The sequence below is a fragment of the Prinia subflava genome, chromosome 15 (assembly GCF_021018805.1).
Source record: "Prinia subflava isolate CZ2003 ecotype Zambia chromosome 15, Cam_Psub_1.2, whole genome shotgun sequence".
Classification (NCBI taxonomy): domain Eukaryota; kingdom Metazoa; phylum Chordata; class Aves; order Passeriformes; family Cisticolidae; genus Prinia; species Prinia subflava.
Genome location: NC_086261.1, coordinates 10,558,143 through 10,575,626, shown reverse-complemented (window position 1 = coordinate 10,575,626; position 17,484 = coordinate 10,558,143). Strand labels below are relative to the sequence as shown.

The following is a 17,484-nucleotide window of genomic DNA, read 5'->3' as shown; positions in this document are numbered from 1 at the left end:
GGGGCACAGTGTAGCAAAGAATAGTTAAAGATTTTGCTTGTTTTTCAGCTATAATTATTATCAGTGAGCCCCGTCATACACAGTGACTGTGAAATACGTTAGTGAGTTCATACCCTGCAGCAAGGCCTCCTTTGTAATTCCTGTTTCAGCTGGAAATTCTTTGAAGAGATGATTGAACCATATCGCCTCCATGAAAGCTGCAAAGATTTAACAACTGCTGAGAAATTAAAGCGAGAGGCTCCATGGAAAATTACAGATGCAGAGCTGGAAGCATTCAAGGAGAAGGTAAAGCCTCACCTACCTTTTTACATCAGTACCTTTTCCTACCCTCCAGATGTTTGAAGCGATTAGCAAGAAGTGAAATACCAGACATGGCTTCAGAAACACGACCTGTACAAACCTGTATTTGATATTTACAGATTGGATTTATATTGTAAGCACTGCAGAGGTGTGTTACGATTGCATTATTGAGCTCTCCCAGACCTTGGCATGTTTATACAGTATTTTCCAGGCTGATGAGAAGCTCTGCCCACATCAAAGACAGCCAGATGAAAACCACCTCTGAAGCAGAAGCCACACAGTTACTGCACTGAGCCTGAGCTAATTGGGTCTGCTGAGGTTTATTAAATGGCTCCACTGTTTTGGAGATTGAATCTCTTACAGGGTGCAGTTCCAAACACTCACCACTTTGGGCAATTTAGAACTGAATCCAGACACTTCAGCTAAGGCTAGAAATTTCTCCAAAGGCAGGGTGGAGCATGAATTCTTATCTCAATGGCACGGTGAAGACTAAACCAGTCTACCATGCAGAAGCTCTCCTGCAGTTCAGAGGAACTTCAAGGCTGATGCTGTTTGATTTTTGCAATTGCCGAGACTCTGCACCCCAGAGCAGACCTGGCTTCCAGTGCTGCCAAAGCAGCAGCAGAAATCTTGCAGACAAGGGGGAGTGTAGAAATCCATAAGACACCACAACTTAGGATCACTGCCCTCACTGTTTTCTTTTCCCTGTTGTGCTTTAATCAGAGTTACCGCCAAGTCCGTCTGAATGAACTTTTACAAGAGCACTCAAGAGCAGCCAACCTCATTGTCCTGTGAGTTGCAAGATTTTTGATTCTAAGAATAATGTGTAATGGGATTCCGAACTCGAGCTGCAGAAACCCTTGTGTTAATTCACTGAGCACAAAAGTAATCTTTTACGTACCTTCTGGAGGACTTGCAATTGGACTGATGGTTCTCTGGGACTGCACTGATTATGAATCTTTCCTAGTGATGAAGCAATTTTATGAAGGAAAAGAGGCCATCAATAAAATTACCAAAAAAAGATACCTTTCCAGAATTGATTTTTATTTACAGACACATTTTTTATACAGAGCTTTAATAAATTAGCTTGCACTTGTGATGCACAGATAAACCTCTACAGTTCTATCAATTCAGTCTCAAAAAAAGAGGTAGTGATGTAATGCTTACCATAAATTGACTCATATTTTAAAACTCCTATTTCACAGTAACTGCAGATCAGAAAATAGGCTGATGGACTGTAAAACTGTACATTTTCATACTTTTTAAAAAAATCATACTATGTGTGAGTTTTATGACTCCAAAAATATTCTCTACCAGTTTAAGGCTACAATCACAAGCAGTTCATGTCCAGTACAATCGGGTGAGCAAGGGTTTGGGCATTACAGCCTTATATTAAAACAATCTTGTAGTCTATCAGAATTGTGTATGAACATACATATACATGTACAGTGATGTTTTCTGCTTAGTATTTAATGAGAAGCCTGGGCTTCTGAGAAGTCCTGCCTTCATAATGATAATTTTATTTTTCCCTCCACCCAAACAGGAGCCTGCCTGTGGCAAGAAAAGGAGCAGTGTCTGATTACCTGTACATGGCTTGGCTAGAAATTCTCTCCAAGAACCTTCCTCCAGTCTTAATGGTCAGAGGCAACCACAAAAATGTCCTGACTTTCTATTCTTAGAAAAACATCAGTGCCTGGAATATGCCTTGCTTGATTCCAACATCTCTGTTTTTAATGGCAATGGTTCATCAAAGACACACTCAGTTAATGCAAATCTAAAGAATTTTTTTTTCAAAAATCCAAAGCAACACAGCAAAGAATTAAGACAAAAAATGTAAATGGTCCCTGCTGGTGTTACACTCCAGTACAGGCAAAAGAAAGAAAATCTACCTGTGTCATACGAGACAGCAAATAGTTTGAGCACACAAAGAAGAAATTCTTCTGATTTTATAAGGTGTATTGAAAAACTTTTTGATATTTATCCTAGAAAGCAAAAATTAACTGTGACTATACAGAAAGCATTAAATCTCTAAATAATTATTTCAGATTTCACTATCATAGTTGCTAATGGGCACACAGTAGGATTAAAATTAAATGCATCAGCTTTTAAGACAAAAACCTGTATGGCATCCATCAGGTGTAAGTCACGAACTGATAGAATGCAAATGGAATACCTGCAATGCTTTTTGATTGAAATACTGCCAAATTAAGACCTATGCCTACAGCAGATGCTTCTACCTAAAATGTTCTGTTAATTTAAATTAATTCAAACACTTCCAATTTAGTGAAAAACCAAAAATAATATATATATAAATGTGGACACTATATTACAAGACTTGATAATGTATTTTCAAGCTCTGACGTGCAATGGAATGTGTGATTGAAATAATTAAATGTGGTATGTAAATTTCACCAAAAAATTAGTAAAATGCTAAATATTCTGGCAATTTTTGCTATGATTGTTAGGGTTAATACAATCTGACATTATACATTGGGATATGTACAGTGATTTATGTAATTAGAATGCAACAAAAACTCACTAGCTGAGTTGAATGCCTTATTATTGATTATATAAAAGATTTCTTTCTTTTTTGACTTTCTAAATAATATTAATTATGCACTAACTTAAAATAAAGGCAATTCATTAAGTTGTGTAATTTTTTCTATTTTCTACTCTGCAATGTTATGATACTTTATAATTTCAGCTGTCAAGAAAAGCAGCTTCTCTTTTTAACGAGTAAAGCTATATCCTATGTGTAAGCATTATTTAAATTAAAAATCAAGGAACATGGCTAATTTATTTTCTGTAGTCCTGAAACTCCTTTGCAGAGACCAACCAACATCGAAGCCTCATGAAAGCCAAGAAACTCTGAATTTCATTAAATGTATATTTTACAGCAGACCTCAGCTTCCATCCTGCTTGAATTATTAGCATTTAACTTGTAGTGGATTTAGTACTCCATCTCCAAAAATGACAAATATTTAATATTCGTATTTTTTCTGAGTTCAACAGCAGCAATTCAGCAGAACATGGTAATGTAGCCCAGTAATCCATGCTTTATTTTCTCCATCTATTAAAGGCAGGATATTAAATATTGATATTTTCTCATAATATTCTTCCTTTGCTTCTTACACATTTACAATCAGGCTGAAGGATCATTTTACAATCTAACTGCATTACACAGGAGTTTCTTCCATATACCAGACTTCCTGCACAACTCAGAGCAAACCACAACTCACATTCTGCACCTGCAAAACAAGGAGATTATCCTCATCCTTCACAGTGATGTCAGCAGAGATACCAGAGCTTGTTACATGGTGCCAGGTCCTTGCAGGATTGTAGTGACACCATCCTCTCACCTCACCTCACCCAGATACAACCTGAATGGCACCCAGCCAAAGCCACGCTTTTAGGGAGGCCCCACTTAGGATCTGTGTTTCTTATCACAATCTACACAAGGAGGAATTATACACCTCTATAAGCCCTTTAATTATGTACATGACTGGGGATTGTTTCCTAAATATTCCCAAGTACTGTAATTCTCAATCTATAGGGAACATTGACACAAACTGTTCTGGGGGACCTAAGCAGATCCAAAAGGAGAATGAGCATAAAATGAACCAGCAATGGCACTTTCAATACTATTCACTCTTCTCTCTCACAAGCACACTGCTGTGGGCATTGCAAAAATAAATCCCAAGAGATACCTGCCTAAACAAATAGGAATCAAAACCTAAGTACTAACATACAATTTTATAAAATTTCTTGCTTGCACTACAGTGATGAATTAGAAGATGTACCCACACAACAGTTTAATGGGATAAACTCAGGATGCAACACCACTTAACTACCTGAAGGTGCTATTTCCACAATTTTACAAGTAATTTAAACAAAGTATTTTCCAAGCAGCTTCTACTTCCTGTTCCTCACCATGATTTCTGAATGTGTGTGGACCCATTTGGAGATTATACTAATTATGGACTATCTTAAATTGCAACTTAGATTGCAAAATGTTGTTAGTCCACCTACCTCATTTCCAGCTTTGTAAGAGACACTTCTTTAAACAAGTTATGCACAAAACAACTGCTGAATTTTAATCATCAAGTTAGTAACAAAACTGTAATTACATGTTTGACATCTCTAGGAAAAAAACCAGCTCTAATGCTGTCTAGCACATTTTTAGCTTATATCACACTACCAATTCCACAAGTTTATATAATTTAGGCTGGATTTGGTCAGCCACGATAAAAACAAGCATAGGTAAAGTGACCAGGGACATTTAAATGTGAAAATACCATTGCTATGAAGCAAGGACAAAGAATATTTTGAATTTTGTTCAAAAACCTAGGCATCCTGCACAGTTAAGCTTGTGCCTAAGGGCCTGTTAATATGATCCACTATCACTTACCAGTGAATCTTACCTTTCCTTCCTAATGTTAGTGGAGCTCCAACAGGTACCACAAAAGGCATTTCATCATAGTTCAGAGACTACACTTGCCCTGAATCTTTTTAGAAGCACTGGCAGGTTGCCCATCTTGATCACATACTCCTTAAGCACAGTCCAGATTATGCTGTCCAAAACAGTATCCTTCCAATGTGCCTTTCACTAGATTTTTCAGTCCCCAGCAGAGATTCTTTTTGAGGGGATTGTTTCTTTATTTTATTTTTAAATCAGCTACCCAACTGTAGCAAGCAGAAAAGCTGCCTAACCAAAAACGTGCTGCATTGTGAGGATAAACAACTGCAACTACACTACAAAAATCATGTTGCTATCCTACTTCACACTCAAAGGAGTTTCCACTCATTCTTGATCATCACAAAGTACAAAGCTCCAGCCACCAGAATAGGAAATTTCATCAGTCTTAAACCTCTGAAATTTTCATATTGAAAAGTCCTACCAAAAGCTTTCCTGACTAAGCAATACTAAACCTCAGAAAAACCTAGACATTTCTCATTTTTTCCCTCTTTTTCTCTAATTCCATGTGGGATTTCAAGATCTTTTCAGCAAAAGCAGTTTCAGCAACTGATCAGTAGTTTGCAAGCAAGAGATGTCAACAGGTAACAGGAATCAGCACTTCAGCTGTACAAACGGGGCAAACACCTACAAGTAGTCCTAGCTACTACTGACTCCTTTAACTTCCCTCAGCTGTTTGTCACCTCCCCTCAGGCAGAGGTCCCTGACCTATCACCAAAGCAGGGGGAACAGAATGTGAGTAACTCAGTATTTTCAGCTTGAATTTCAGGGGCCTCCCTAAAACTTCTTCCTCTGATGGTTTGGCTGTCATTGGACTTCAACAAAGTGACTGTGGGTCATTCCTCCTGCCCTCTCTCCCTTGTTACCTCTCTAACTCTTGGCAGCAGAGCAAAAACCTTCAGTGCTGCAGCTCTTTGCTAAATGAGTGACTCATCCCTCAAGTTATGAGGAAAGCCAAGGTTTTGCAAGGTTGTGCTTCAGCACAGGTCAGGCCAGTGTTTAAACATCTCTTCATGCTGGTACCTAGGGCACAGCCTAGGCCATCGAGACTGTGTGGCCAGCATTGCTGAGGAACACCTCACACTGGCCTTGACTCTGCAAGGAAAAATAGAAACAAACAAACAAAGTGAGTTGCAGCTCACATTCTCCACAAACAAGTGCAACAACCCACAGTCAAGCCATTGCTGGAATTTCATCAGAGGAAATTAAGTTTCAAACAAAATCAAACACACTAAGATTGCCTGGAACAGAGTAAAATTCCATGACCCCCATGCTGTACTGCAAACATGCAATCAAAAACAGAGTTTCATTATAAACAGACAACATCGTAACAGCCTTTTTAAATTACAAACCTTAATCATTGTGAAAGCTTAGCTGTGCTAAGTAAGAATGGAGTGGGAAGTCGCTCTTTTAAAGCCACTTTTTTTTCCTAATAAAAATCCTCATTTTAACACCAAAACTTCAGTGGGGAGAATTTTGGGGCTATTACCCCTGAAAAAGGCTCTGCTTTTTCCTGTGTACAAGAAATCAGCCTCTACTCCTGCTCTCAGTCCAGGCAAAAAGGCAGGTGATTTCACAGAATCACTGAATTGTTTTTCAAAGTCAAAGGAGGAAATGCCCTATAGAGAGCAGCACTAATCAGTGATGAGGAATGCAGGAAGGTTTACCATGTACAGATCAAGCAACACCTTCCCAGAACCAAGGTAAACTTGGTTTTAGACTTCCAGCATAAGGTTAGGGTGGTTCCCCTTGTAAAGATCTGGGAGAAAAACCAGTGTCACTCAGCTGAGTCCTTTCTCCTTAAGAATATTTTTGGATATTATTCATGGGCTTCCAGGCTACCTCAAGCACAGTTTAGAACCAGCCTGCCTCACCAAGCCTGGCTATTCATAAAACTGGTCCTTTTCTACGCTATAATGCAGGATGCAGTCATAAACTCTATAAAGTCCTGCTTGTATAAATAAACATTTACAATTAGATATTAGTTTGATACAACTTCAATTCCTATAAATTTCAATTTTTGGATCACTTACATCAGAAGCCATAAGATATTATAAGTAGTTTTTTCACATGGGTCTGTGTTACATTCATACTCTCTTTCAAACAGTGCATACTAATTAGACTGAAAATACTGAACAGGAATAAAAGAAAGCTCAGATTGGGACATTCTTAAAAATACCTTTCACAACTGTACTGCAATGTGTAGTAAAGGTTTCACTGCCATCTGGCTGCATTGAGAAAACATAACACAGCAAGGAGACAATCACATACACTTAAAGAGTGTAAAAGAAAAATCACAAAACTAGTTGTCTGAAAAAACCTAGACCAGCAAGAAGAATGCAAAAGTCTGTAGCTATTTTGCAGAGAGTCAAGTACCTCCATTAGCCTCACCACGGAGTTTTTAAACTATGAATCGAATGGATAGTCTTTTCAGCCCACAGCAGAGAGCCATGGGGGAATTCAGGACATTCCCTATTCCTAGGGATATAGAAATGTCCTGTGGAAAATATCTATATATCCTATAGATACACAGATATGTAGATAGAAAGACACAGATGTAGGAAAGATAGGGGCAACATTACATCATAAATGGAATGGCAAGGGGGCAAACAGTATTACAGACAATTAAATCGTAAGTCTTCGGTTCCAAGACAGAACAACAGGGCAGGCCGAGCACTGACAGGTTTTCCCATCCACCGCACCGTCAAGAACTATCCTCCTTTCCTAAGGCAAACGCTTCTGTCATGGCCTGACTATTCCTATAGGAGTCTCTTTCTGTTTTTACTCTGCAGCGTGCTCCAAGATCTGCTTTAACAGCAGGATTCCACTGGATGCTCCAGAGGCCCCCTCAGCCCCAGCCGCCGCGGTACTGCTGGAGCACAGCGGCTGCTCGCAGGCCGCGGGGCGCTCGCTGTGCGCAGCCACCGGGCCGGGCGGTGCGGAAAGGGGCCGGCCCCGCGCCTCCTCTGAGGGCTCCGTGAGGGCTCCGGGACCGCCCGCGCCCCCCGCGCCCCGCCCGCCCGTGCAGCCGCAATCGGGTCCCCCGGCAACGCCGCGCGGCCCGCGGGGTCCGCCCGCCAGCCTGCGGCAGCACCGCCGCCGCGTCCCCGGGAGCGCCGCGGGCCGGGCTGCTGCCCGAGGGGCTGCGCCGGCAGGTAGAGCCCGGGCAGCGGGAGAACGGGGCACTGGCGCCTCCGCCCGCGCCCCATGAGCCGTGCGGACCGCGGCGGGGAACGCCGGGAGAGCGGTCCATGGCGCGCTTCCCACACGGCGGCGGCGGCGCTATGTTGGCGCGGTGCCTCCGGTGGCTCCGGCACCCCGGCGGGCGCTGTAAGGAGGGGTGGGGGAATTGCGGGAGTTGCCCCGCCCGCAGCCCTCGGGGCCTTTGGGAGGCACAGACGCTGCCCAGCCGCACCACGGGCCCGCTCTGCGCCCCTCGGGGGCCCCGGTCTGCGCCGCAGTAGCTGCGCTTTGGGGCGGTGGGGGAGCCCTGCCTGACACACGGGGCGGGTGTGGGGTGGCCAGGAGGAGCTAGGCGATGCCATTCTCACCGAGGGGGAAATGGGACGGGCCTGTTTCCTCCCTGCTTCCTCTGCAGTGGGCCGCGCCGGGTTTTGGCGGCGTTTTTGGCGGGTTGGTGGCCGTCCCTCACAGCGTCTCTCTGCGTCTCTCTCCATCTCTCAGCCATGCCCCCCCCCGAGGCCGTGCCGCAGCCGTCCCCCAGCAAGAGGCAGAAGGGCTCGGGGCCTGAAGATGCCTCCGCGCGGCTCCGCTTCACCAAACTGTCCGAGAACGCCTTTGCCCCCTCCAGGGGCTCCGCGCGGAGTGCGGGCTACGATCTGTACAGGTGAGGGAGGGTGAGGGTGTGACACCCGGGGCCGCCCCGCCCTGCGAGCCCCCGGTGCCGAGCCGCGCCCCCGGGCAGTCTCGCTGGCCGTGCAGGAGAGGAGGCCAGAGCTCACCCAGTCGTAGCTCTCTTTGTCCTCCATCCCTGACCATTTTCGGGTATCTGTGGTCCAGCCACGTTACAGTATTGATTTCATCAGGCACAGATGCACTCGGTAGCTAAAAGACAGGCTTGACAGACCATTCAGAATTGCTGTTTGTGCTCATATTGGCCAAGCTGCGTTCCTGTTGAAAGGAAAAAATGGTAGCGCACATGGCCCCTCCTTGCCAGCAGTTGAGCTTTTGTGCTTTCCTCTTGGCTCCGGGGTTGCTGCCTGCCAGAGGGCGTTGTAGCGGTTTGATAGCGCTCCTAGCTGGAAACCACATGGGGTCATGTACAGACTTAGGTTTGGGCTTGTTTGAATTAATAATGGCCCTTATTCAATGCCTTTACTATGTTCAGGAATACCTGTAGCTAAACTTGTTTGCATAGTGCTTATGTGATCAAGTCACTAGTTCTGAACGAGTGAACTTTGCTGCCACCACTTCTAACTTACCTTTTTTAGTATTACGTAGAATAACCAGCCTTTTTCTTTCTTCACCTCTCTGACTTCTTTCCTTAAGATTTACTGCACCACACTTTACCCTTTTTTCTTCTTCTCCCTTTTCATCTCACCAAGTTTGTTTTTGTTCTTGTTCCAATGTCAACCTGGGAAAAGTCGGTTTTATAGAAAACCTTTCAGTGCTTCCCAGTATTTAAAAAACAGTTCTTTGTCAAGGTCAAGATATGGCAAGTATTGTCACCACCGCTTTTCATTAGGCCTCCAGTTGGGTAGCTTCAGCAAGTTCTTAAAATCTCTGTAGTTCAGAGTTCCCAGGAGAATCATGTGAATCATGAACTGTCAGACTGCTCAGAAAAAAACCACTGTTGCCTAAAAGTTAACTTAATAGATTATTAATTTTGATTACAAATAGACCATCTGCTGTAGAAAGCTTAATCAGACTGTATTATCCATAAAGTTTCTGCTTTTGCACAAAAAAATGCTCAGCCACATTCACCTAATGGTTACTTTAAAGTTAAACTTGTATTTTTTGTCTTACCAATTAAAAAACATTTCAAACTGGCAATTTCAGGAGTATGCTGTTCAAAGGACACTTCTGGAATCTTAAACTAGCACCATCAGAATGGCAACATCTTGTGTTTTAGGATCTGCATTACATCTTGCAAATCTGTAAATATTTGTTGTTTAAATTTCATGGTATCAATTCCCAGGCAGATTAATTCTGAGTAATTTTGTACCTTAAGTTACAGCAAAGAAACTTTTTAAAATATTCTTTATAAACTAGTGTTTCTTTCTTTAATGTAGTGCCTATGACTGTGTGATACCACCCATGGAAAAGGCTGTGGTGAAAACAGACATTCAGATAGCACTTCCTCCTGGATGCTATGGCCGAGTAGGTGAGTACACAGCTGAGTCATTCACAACACAAAAGCTGTTCTAGAACAGGTTTGGTGCCATATTCAGATTCTGCCTGAATCTTTCAGAATTAGTCTACACAAAAAAGGGATGCCACGTGGCTCTGTGATTGCTAAATCTTGCAGCAGAGGTTTTCCTGTTAACTGTTGTTGGACACATTTGAGGTTTGGTGTAGTGACAAAAGGATGATCAGTAAAATGCCTGTACTCTACATAGAACTTTATAGGCTCCTCAGTAGTTATTTATTTCTCTGCAGTTCCAGAATTCAAATCCCAAAGACTGATAGGTCATGGACATACAGAGAATGCACCCCTGGATTTTAAAAATTAACCCCAGAGTACCAGTGTAGTAGAATTTGATTGCATATTGTGACAGAATAGTTGAGAGAACCTGTACAAGATATTCTGTTTATTTTGTGCATTCTTTATCTGAATTACGTATAAATTCTTAAAGTAAAAAAGCAATTGCCACTCCAATGGAAGAGCATGATCAGAGTTTGTCATGTCCTTTTATGTAAAAGAACACATGCATTTATCTTACCCAAAGAAATTTGGAAGATAATGTAATTTTTAGCTCCTCATCACAGTGGGATAAGGTAAGCAGAACCCCAAATCCCCACCCGTAATTTATCTGTGTATAATACTGCTTAGGAAATTGCTTGCCAAATATTGTTTTCCTTCGTAACTTAAATGGATTGACCTAATACTCTTCAGAGATGATGCTGAACCAGAGGTAGTCACCAAAAATAAACCAAGATTAGACAATCTTTGTCTGCTCCAGTTGCCTTCCTTGGAGAAACCCACTCTGCATTTGCAGGTCAAATAAAGATACATTTCCATCACTTAAAGATTGCAATTTTATTCTAGCCTGTTGCAGCTGATATTCTGTTTAATATATATGTAAACTCTTACAGTAATTCCTGTAATATGTGTATTTTAAAAAGACTGTGGAAACAATTGGCATTGGCAAGACTCTGTGCAAACACACTTTATAACAAATAAATGCTGTCTTTTAAAAGAAATAAATTGTAATACTTGAAAAAATTGCTTTTTTAGCACCACGTTCTGGTTTAGCTGCAAAGCACTTCATAGATGTTGGAGGTAAGCTTTTTGTTCTATTTATTAAGACTTGATAATTACTGATCACAGAACTGCCTTAGTTTCACACTGTAACATGCAAATAAATGATGGCTTCTTGGGTAGTCTGGCAAAAGGAGATACCTGGGTAACACCTGAGAGAGACAGGTCATCATCATTATATTAAAACCTGCTTAATTATAAAAAGGATGACTGATTTTTAAAATAAAAACTGTATCATATTTCTGTAGGCAGTGCTTGCTATGGAAGTTATTTTTTGGCTTAGGCATTAAAGATGACTTCTTATATGCTGTCATATAAGAAGTTTCTCCATTTTTTAACCAGCAATTTCTTAACTTGAGAATTGTATGTTTTTCTGAATTTTCAAAACTCAGGGGATACTCCCAGTGTTACTAGAACCTTAATTAGGAAGCTGTTCAGAAATGCCATTGGATTAACTCAAAACATCACATAAGAGAGCTGTGTAAATACCTTTTCCACACTGGAACTAGTGCAGAGATTGCATGGTAACTATGTCTCATATGCACTAAATTTTTTTTCAAAAGCTGAAGGAACTACTTTAAAAATAGGTTTCTATTCCTAAGTGTGCATTATGTGGTTCAACATAAAACTTCAAGGTGCACTCATACTACAGTTTCCTCTGGTGTTAGTAATCTCTAGTGGTAGTACTTTGTATTAGCTGGGGAATGTCTTGGAATGGCATTTGATTTTAGTATTTAAATTATTTCTGTAAGTAGACTTCAAAATACGTACTTGGGACCACAGGGAGGTCCAAACTCATATTTTCCACTGGAAATACATTTCCTCTATCTAGGAGGAAAACTGTAAAGAAGCAGAATATAATTATTTTAATGTGCACTGGTAACTAATCTTCTGAACTGTGTAGTTAATAGTCACACAAAATACAAAAGCTAGTTTGATAGTCTTGGTACTGGAATACAGCTGTATGACAATCATTTCCTTACAGCTCTGATTCTGTTACTTTGCCAGAGGTACAGGATTTGGATCTGTGCAAGTCCATAGCTCTCAAATGAAATGTTAGAGTTAGGAACAGATTTCTGCTTGATGCTGGAAGAGCTGAAGTTAGCAGAACAAATGGAGCCTGAACTTGGTCCAGCTGTCTTGGTTTCAGATGGGCTATTACTACTGAAATTAGTAGTTAAAGTGATAAAGCATTCTTGACATGTGATGGTGTTTTCCAGTTCCTTTTGCAAGACTGATCAGCATTTTTGATGTCTCAGTATTTGCATATCTATTGTTAGTTGTGCATCAGAAGTGTAAAGGATGTCATTATGAGATACTGTAGTCACTTATTAATCTAAACCTTATCTAATCTAGTTACACACAGACATTTGCTAACTGGGTATCTGGAAATTCTCATGACAGCTGGTGTTATTGATGAGGATTACAGGGGAAATGTTGGTGTGGTACTGTTCAACTTTGGCAAGGAGACGTTTGAAGGTAAGTGTGAAGCCTGGCTGAGCCTATGTTCAGCCATCTGACTGAGAAGAAAAATTAATTTTTTCTTTAAAAGTTTGTGCAAAGGTAGAACTAGCTGGGAACATTTTTCTTCTCTCAGTTAACAAAAACATGGATACTTAATAATGTCCTGTCAAGGGAACATGAAAAGATTCTACTCATAGTAAATTAAGCAGCATGCAAAAAAACACCCTCCAAAACCATCATGGCACCACAAAAGCAAACCAAAAGATCCGTACTTAGCTAAGCTTTAGATTTCACAAGCTGTACTGAAATGCAACTTTGTATTTAGTTACTGCCTTTCTCTGAAAAAAAAAAATAGCTGAACAGTATTTGAGAAAACACTTCTCCAGAATGCTGGGAGACCTGAGTAACCAAGACAGGATTTTGCCCTTACTGCACTGTCATTCTGCAAAAAGTCAGTTTTAAGTTTCAGTGCCCAGTTACAGGATGTGTGCTTTTGTGGTTTCTTCTGCATCCTCACATCACAGGCTGCTTATGGAAGTTCTGTGAGCCAGATTGGTTACTAGTGTGAAACTCTGTTTTCCTTTTATCAGTTTGCCTGCTTTTCACACAAATTCCTGGGTCTAGTGCAGAAAAGGAGCCACATTATCCATGCAGCTGTCCCTCCATCTCTGCAGTACTGATGCATAATGAACTTAAGATGCCAGAGTATGGCAGCAGGAGTGAATGGAAAGGCTTTGAGCTGGTACAGCTGCTGATATTCACCTTAGAAGGACCAAACAAAAGTTTGTCTTAACCTATATTTTTCTAAGTCTGTTAACATTTGTTTAGCTAAGTTTCAAATACGTGTTTTTTACTTTTACCATATTCTGATATTCTTGAAAGGAGATTGTCTAAAGTTTGTATTCATTGTTCACTTCTTTGAAGGAACTAATAATATTTTAACTTCTCTGCAGTCAAAAAAGGGGATAGAATTGCCCAGCTCATCTGTGAACGCATTTATTACCCTGAGCTAGAAGAAGTTGAAGTAAGTTGCCAGAAGAAAATATTTCTGCATTTCTCAGTGATTATTAGCTTAAGATACTTGTATATAAGATGAAATTTATTATATAGATAAATACTTAGCTGAAATTACTTTCAGTGGTAAAACTGCATAGCAGCAGTGCTACCTGAATCAGTGTCTGGATTATTTGTACATACTCGCTTGGATTTTTTCTTTTCTGGTGAGTTTTTAGAGTTTCTGAGAAACAGTTCAGGGTATTCTGGAAGTGGTTGTCTCAAGCATTTGTTTAAGCTTGTACAGAGGATATTCCAAAGTGTCTCATATACATTTTTTGGTTTCTTACTTATAGCTCTTGTTACAAGTAAATGCTAGACAATATCTCTTGTATAGAAAGAAAAGGCAAGTTAAGGCACTAAACCAGCTCATTGTGATTGATGTCTTTCAGGCTCTGGATGACACAGAACGTGGCGAAGGTGGCTTTGGCTCCACTGGGAAGAACTGAAAATTACTTGAATATACTTTCTGGGTTTTTTTTGTTATACTATTTCTAAATTTCCATCTGAATTAGAAGTAGGATTTTTGGAATACATAAAAATATTTCAAGTTTTATTGAGACCTCTCTGTACCTATCCTCCCGTGAATTTGTCTGCGTAGAGAGGAAATATGCATGACTGGCTTGACTAACTAGTTGATGTATCTTTCAAGATATTTGGTTCTCAGCAATTAGAATGTATTGTTTATGTGGCAATTATATTGTAATAAATGAAAAATAACTATTTTACTCACCTAAACTACAACAGCCAGTTGTTCCCTTGCCAGTTTTTGTTGGACTGCTGAAAGCTCTCTTTCCTGTGGCTGAGGATGTCACACTGAGAGCCTGTTTCATACAGCATCAGTGACAGTATCGAGAGGACTTCCCACTCTGACCCCTAAATCAGAATAAGACAAAGATATTAATATTGCATTTTCTGCAGCCTGTCCAATTACTTGTGTTTCTGTTCAGAGCTGAAGCTCTGACTTTGATCCTCAGCTGATCCTCAAGTGGCCAGTTCTTAGCTCTCTTATATTAAAAGAAAAAGCAATACAGTGTTTGAGGTAAATAACACAACCCTTCTGGAAATAACTTCTATATGGTAAATAAGAACTATGAAATATACTGTTGAAATATTTGTTACAAATTTATCAATGTTACTGTATGGAAGAAAAATTCTGAATTATTGAAGCAATGCACAATTCGGCTTTTTAAGTTGACTTTTGTCTAGTTAACAGAGAATTCTTTTGGAATCTCTCCTAAACCTGATCCAATAAGTGTGCAGAATTTCTCAAATTACTCTAATTTTTAGGTGAGAGAATATGCAGGGAAGAGAAGAAACAAAAAATGAAAGAAAAGTGACTATTTTTCTACTTTACATAAAAGAATTTAAAAAGGATCTGAAGCTTTCAAACACTTTTTTCCTGCAGCTGTCTGTACGTTAAAATTTTCTTATCTGGAAGATCACAGGTAAGAAATACTGTGCTTTAATAAATACTGTGCTTGAAGTTTTAGCAGTGGAAAAGTGTGCCCTTTGCAGGCTGATGTTCATACTGCTCTTCTGCTTGGCAGTTTCAGCTCAGCATAATCCTCCTGGTACTATATGATAGCTATTCTTGTCTAGGACTATTTTTAGTGAGGTAGGCCCAAAACACTACACATTTTTTGAGTTTTATCCTGCAAGGAGCTGGAAAATAAAGAGCAGTTGTGACAGCATTCATATCCCTTCAGCCATGGGATAGGCATTACACTGGCTTGGCAGTGCTGAAACAAGGAGTAGGTTCGTGTCAAGGGTAGAGGCCTTTTCTTCTAAATGCATGAGGAGCTGATCAGTTGTTTTGCTGTTTGTTGGTCCTTACCCCTCCTCAAAACACTGTACTTGTGTCCTGGTATCTGGCAGGAGAGAGGGGACTGGGAAACAATCTTTGCCATTATTTATCTGAGACCTGTCCTACCTACATTACCTAGTTGTAAATTACTTGTGTAATTCAGGGACGAACTGCCCAAGTGTGTCATTGAGTGCATGTGCTTAAGCCCAAGCAAGTAACTTCAGAACAGCGTGCCCAACAGCGTGCACAGGGCTCACTTCTATTCCTGCCACTGGGGTGTGATCCCCAGGGCTCGCTGCAGGTACAAAACTGAGGAGATGTAAAGCTATTTCCAAAGTAACAAAATGAAAACCACTTCAACTAAAAATTACATTGGGCGGTTCTCCACTATCACTGACCATATCCAGGTCGAACTACTCTTTAATTCAACTACTCTCATCTGCAAGAGGAGTTACCTAAAGCTTGAAGAACAGTCTTGTGGAACATTCTCTGTGTAAATGAAACATGAAGCTTTTATAAATGAAAAGTAATTTGCTGGGAATTCTTACCTACAGCAGAAAAGAGCATTTTCCTGCAAGGAAAGGGAAAGGACATTACTGACTAACAATCTGCTTCCTTTTTTTTTTTTTTTAGAAATGGATTTGACTCATTACAGGAATAGAGAAAATCTGGCCTTCCACCCCAGGTGAATTTGGAAGAAAGTTGAGATGCTTGGCCCCAGATTCACCTCCATGGTTGAGTTCTATTTTGAGATCTGAGAGGGTTCTATTTTTTTATTTCAGCTGCAATATTTGTGATAACTTCTATGTCCTTAGAAGGGCAGAGGATCATAAGCTGATGAGGGTTTTGAAGAAACATGGGATTCCTATACAATTACTACCACTTGAACTCTCCACTTTTTACAGAAATCTTAAAACAAAAATTATGGCAGTAATACCACTGCTACCATTGATCTTTAGTTCTTTCTTTGCCCCAGAGTGTTAATCTGGTGTTTAGTAGTTGAGAATTTAGGCACAGCTTCCTCAGCTTAGGTACTGTTACATTACTCTATGGCATGTTAGGAATTTTTTTAATCTAGTTAATGTTTTCTAGATCAGCCACTAGATGGCACTTAAAGTTTGCTTTCTTTTCCACTTCTTTTTCAGAGGTATTTTTCAAAGATGTGTTCATCTATAATTAAGAGTTGATGACTCCCACTGGGACTATGTTGGTGGAAAGCAAGATGCAATATTTGAGTGAAAGCAGGCAAAAGTATAACCATTAAAGGGGGAACAATGACTATAATTTAAGTAAGATTTGGGTGGTTGCAGTGTTTGCATAATCCCTTCTGGCATGCAAGAGCAGTAGAGAAGCCTGTGGCTTTTCTCTCCTGCTGCGTTTCAACAAAAATGGAAAATTGTAATGAACAGCAACATTTTTCCAATCTTTCGTATTCACCGTGTCCTTACTCTCTCTTCCTCCATTCCTTTAGGTGGAATGCAGCCTGCTTAAGGATTGCATTGCAATGAAAGTCATGTATAGCCTGGTAAACTCGGCACTGAATTTTCCAAATCAGATGCCTCTGGCTGCAAGTTTAGGATGTAAATTAAAACTTGCTTAATATATGTTAACTCAGTAAGGGTGGATGATATATAGTAACCTGAATTATGTAAATGAAGGTTCCCTAGTTTCTGTATTGGTTGCTACTCCTGTAATAACACAGTTTAGAGCTCTTGTATTTGTCTTCCTCCTCACCTTCTAATATTTTTTTTGTTGTTAAATAACTGTCATTGTATTTTGGCTTAAAGATGGTTAAGTAAGTTTTGGTATTAAGTAAACTTCTATGACCCTGCCTATTTCCTGTCCTGTCAAACCTTTCCTTGTAAGAATAACAGTGTCCCTTTATTTGGTGGAGTGTAGCATGATGTTTTTGGCAGGCCCAACATTTTTGACTTGCATAAATTT

General features: G+C 40.3%; 2 protein-coding genes across 5 annotated transcripts in view; both read left to right on the top strand.

The window, feature by feature from the left end:
- The window catches only part of SLC12A1 (solute carrier family 12 member 1), a 45,269-nt gene extending 38,617 nt beyond the window's left edge, over positions 1–6,652 (top strand). For both annotated transcript variants that reach the window (XM_063412185.1, XM_063412184.1), the window contains exons 24-26: positions 150–285; positions 1,024–1,091; positions 1,844–6,652. In XM_063412185.1, the coding sequence (XP_063268255.1) occupies positions 150–285; positions 1,024–1,091; positions 1,844–1,979 (340 nt within the window). In that variant the 3' untranslated portion in view covers positions 1,980–6,652. The remainder of the gene's footprint in view (positions 1–149; positions 286–1,023; positions 1,092–1,843) is intronic.
- A 1,117-nt stretch (positions 6,653–7,769) lies between these two features.
- On the top strand, positions 7,770–14,479 carry DUT (deoxyuridine triphosphatase). 3 transcript variants are annotated; one of them, XM_063412190.1, is made up of 7 exons: positions 7,770–7,929; positions 8,459–8,621; positions 10,027–10,118; positions 11,193–11,237; positions 12,573–12,695; positions 13,634–13,704; positions 14,126–14,479. In XM_063412190.1, the coding sequence occupies exons 2-7, from the start codon at positions 8,461–8,463 to the stop codon at positions 14,180–14,182; spliced, it is 549 nt and encodes a 182-aa protein (XP_063268260.1). In that variant the 5' UTR covers positions 7,770–7,929; positions 8,459–8,460; the 3' UTR covers positions 14,183–14,479. The 3 variants fall into 3 exon arrangements, with proteins under 3 accessions (XP_063268260.1, XP_063268259.1, XP_063268258.1); XM_063412189.1 differs by lacking the exon at positions 7,770–7,929 and adding an exon at positions 7,936–8,104 and having other exon boundaries at positions 12,621–12,695; XM_063412188.1 differs by lacking the exon at positions 7,770–7,929 and adding an exon at positions 7,936–8,104.
- The last annotated feature ends 3,005 nt before the right edge of the window (positions 14,480–17,484 follow it).

Coding starts and splice junctions, on each gene's coding strand:
- DUT (XM_063412188.1), top strand. CDS start 8,026: ATGGCGCGCTTCCCACACGGCGGCGGCGGCGCTATGTTGGCGCGGTGC. Junction 12,696..13,633: donor TGGCAAGGAGACGTTTGAAG/GTAAGTGTGAAG, acceptor ACTTCTCTGCAG/TCAAAAAAGGGGATAGAATT. Junction 13,705..14,125: donor CTGAGCTAGAAGAAGTTGAA/GTAAGTTGCCAG, acceptor GATGTCTTTCAG/GCTCTGGATGACACAGAACG.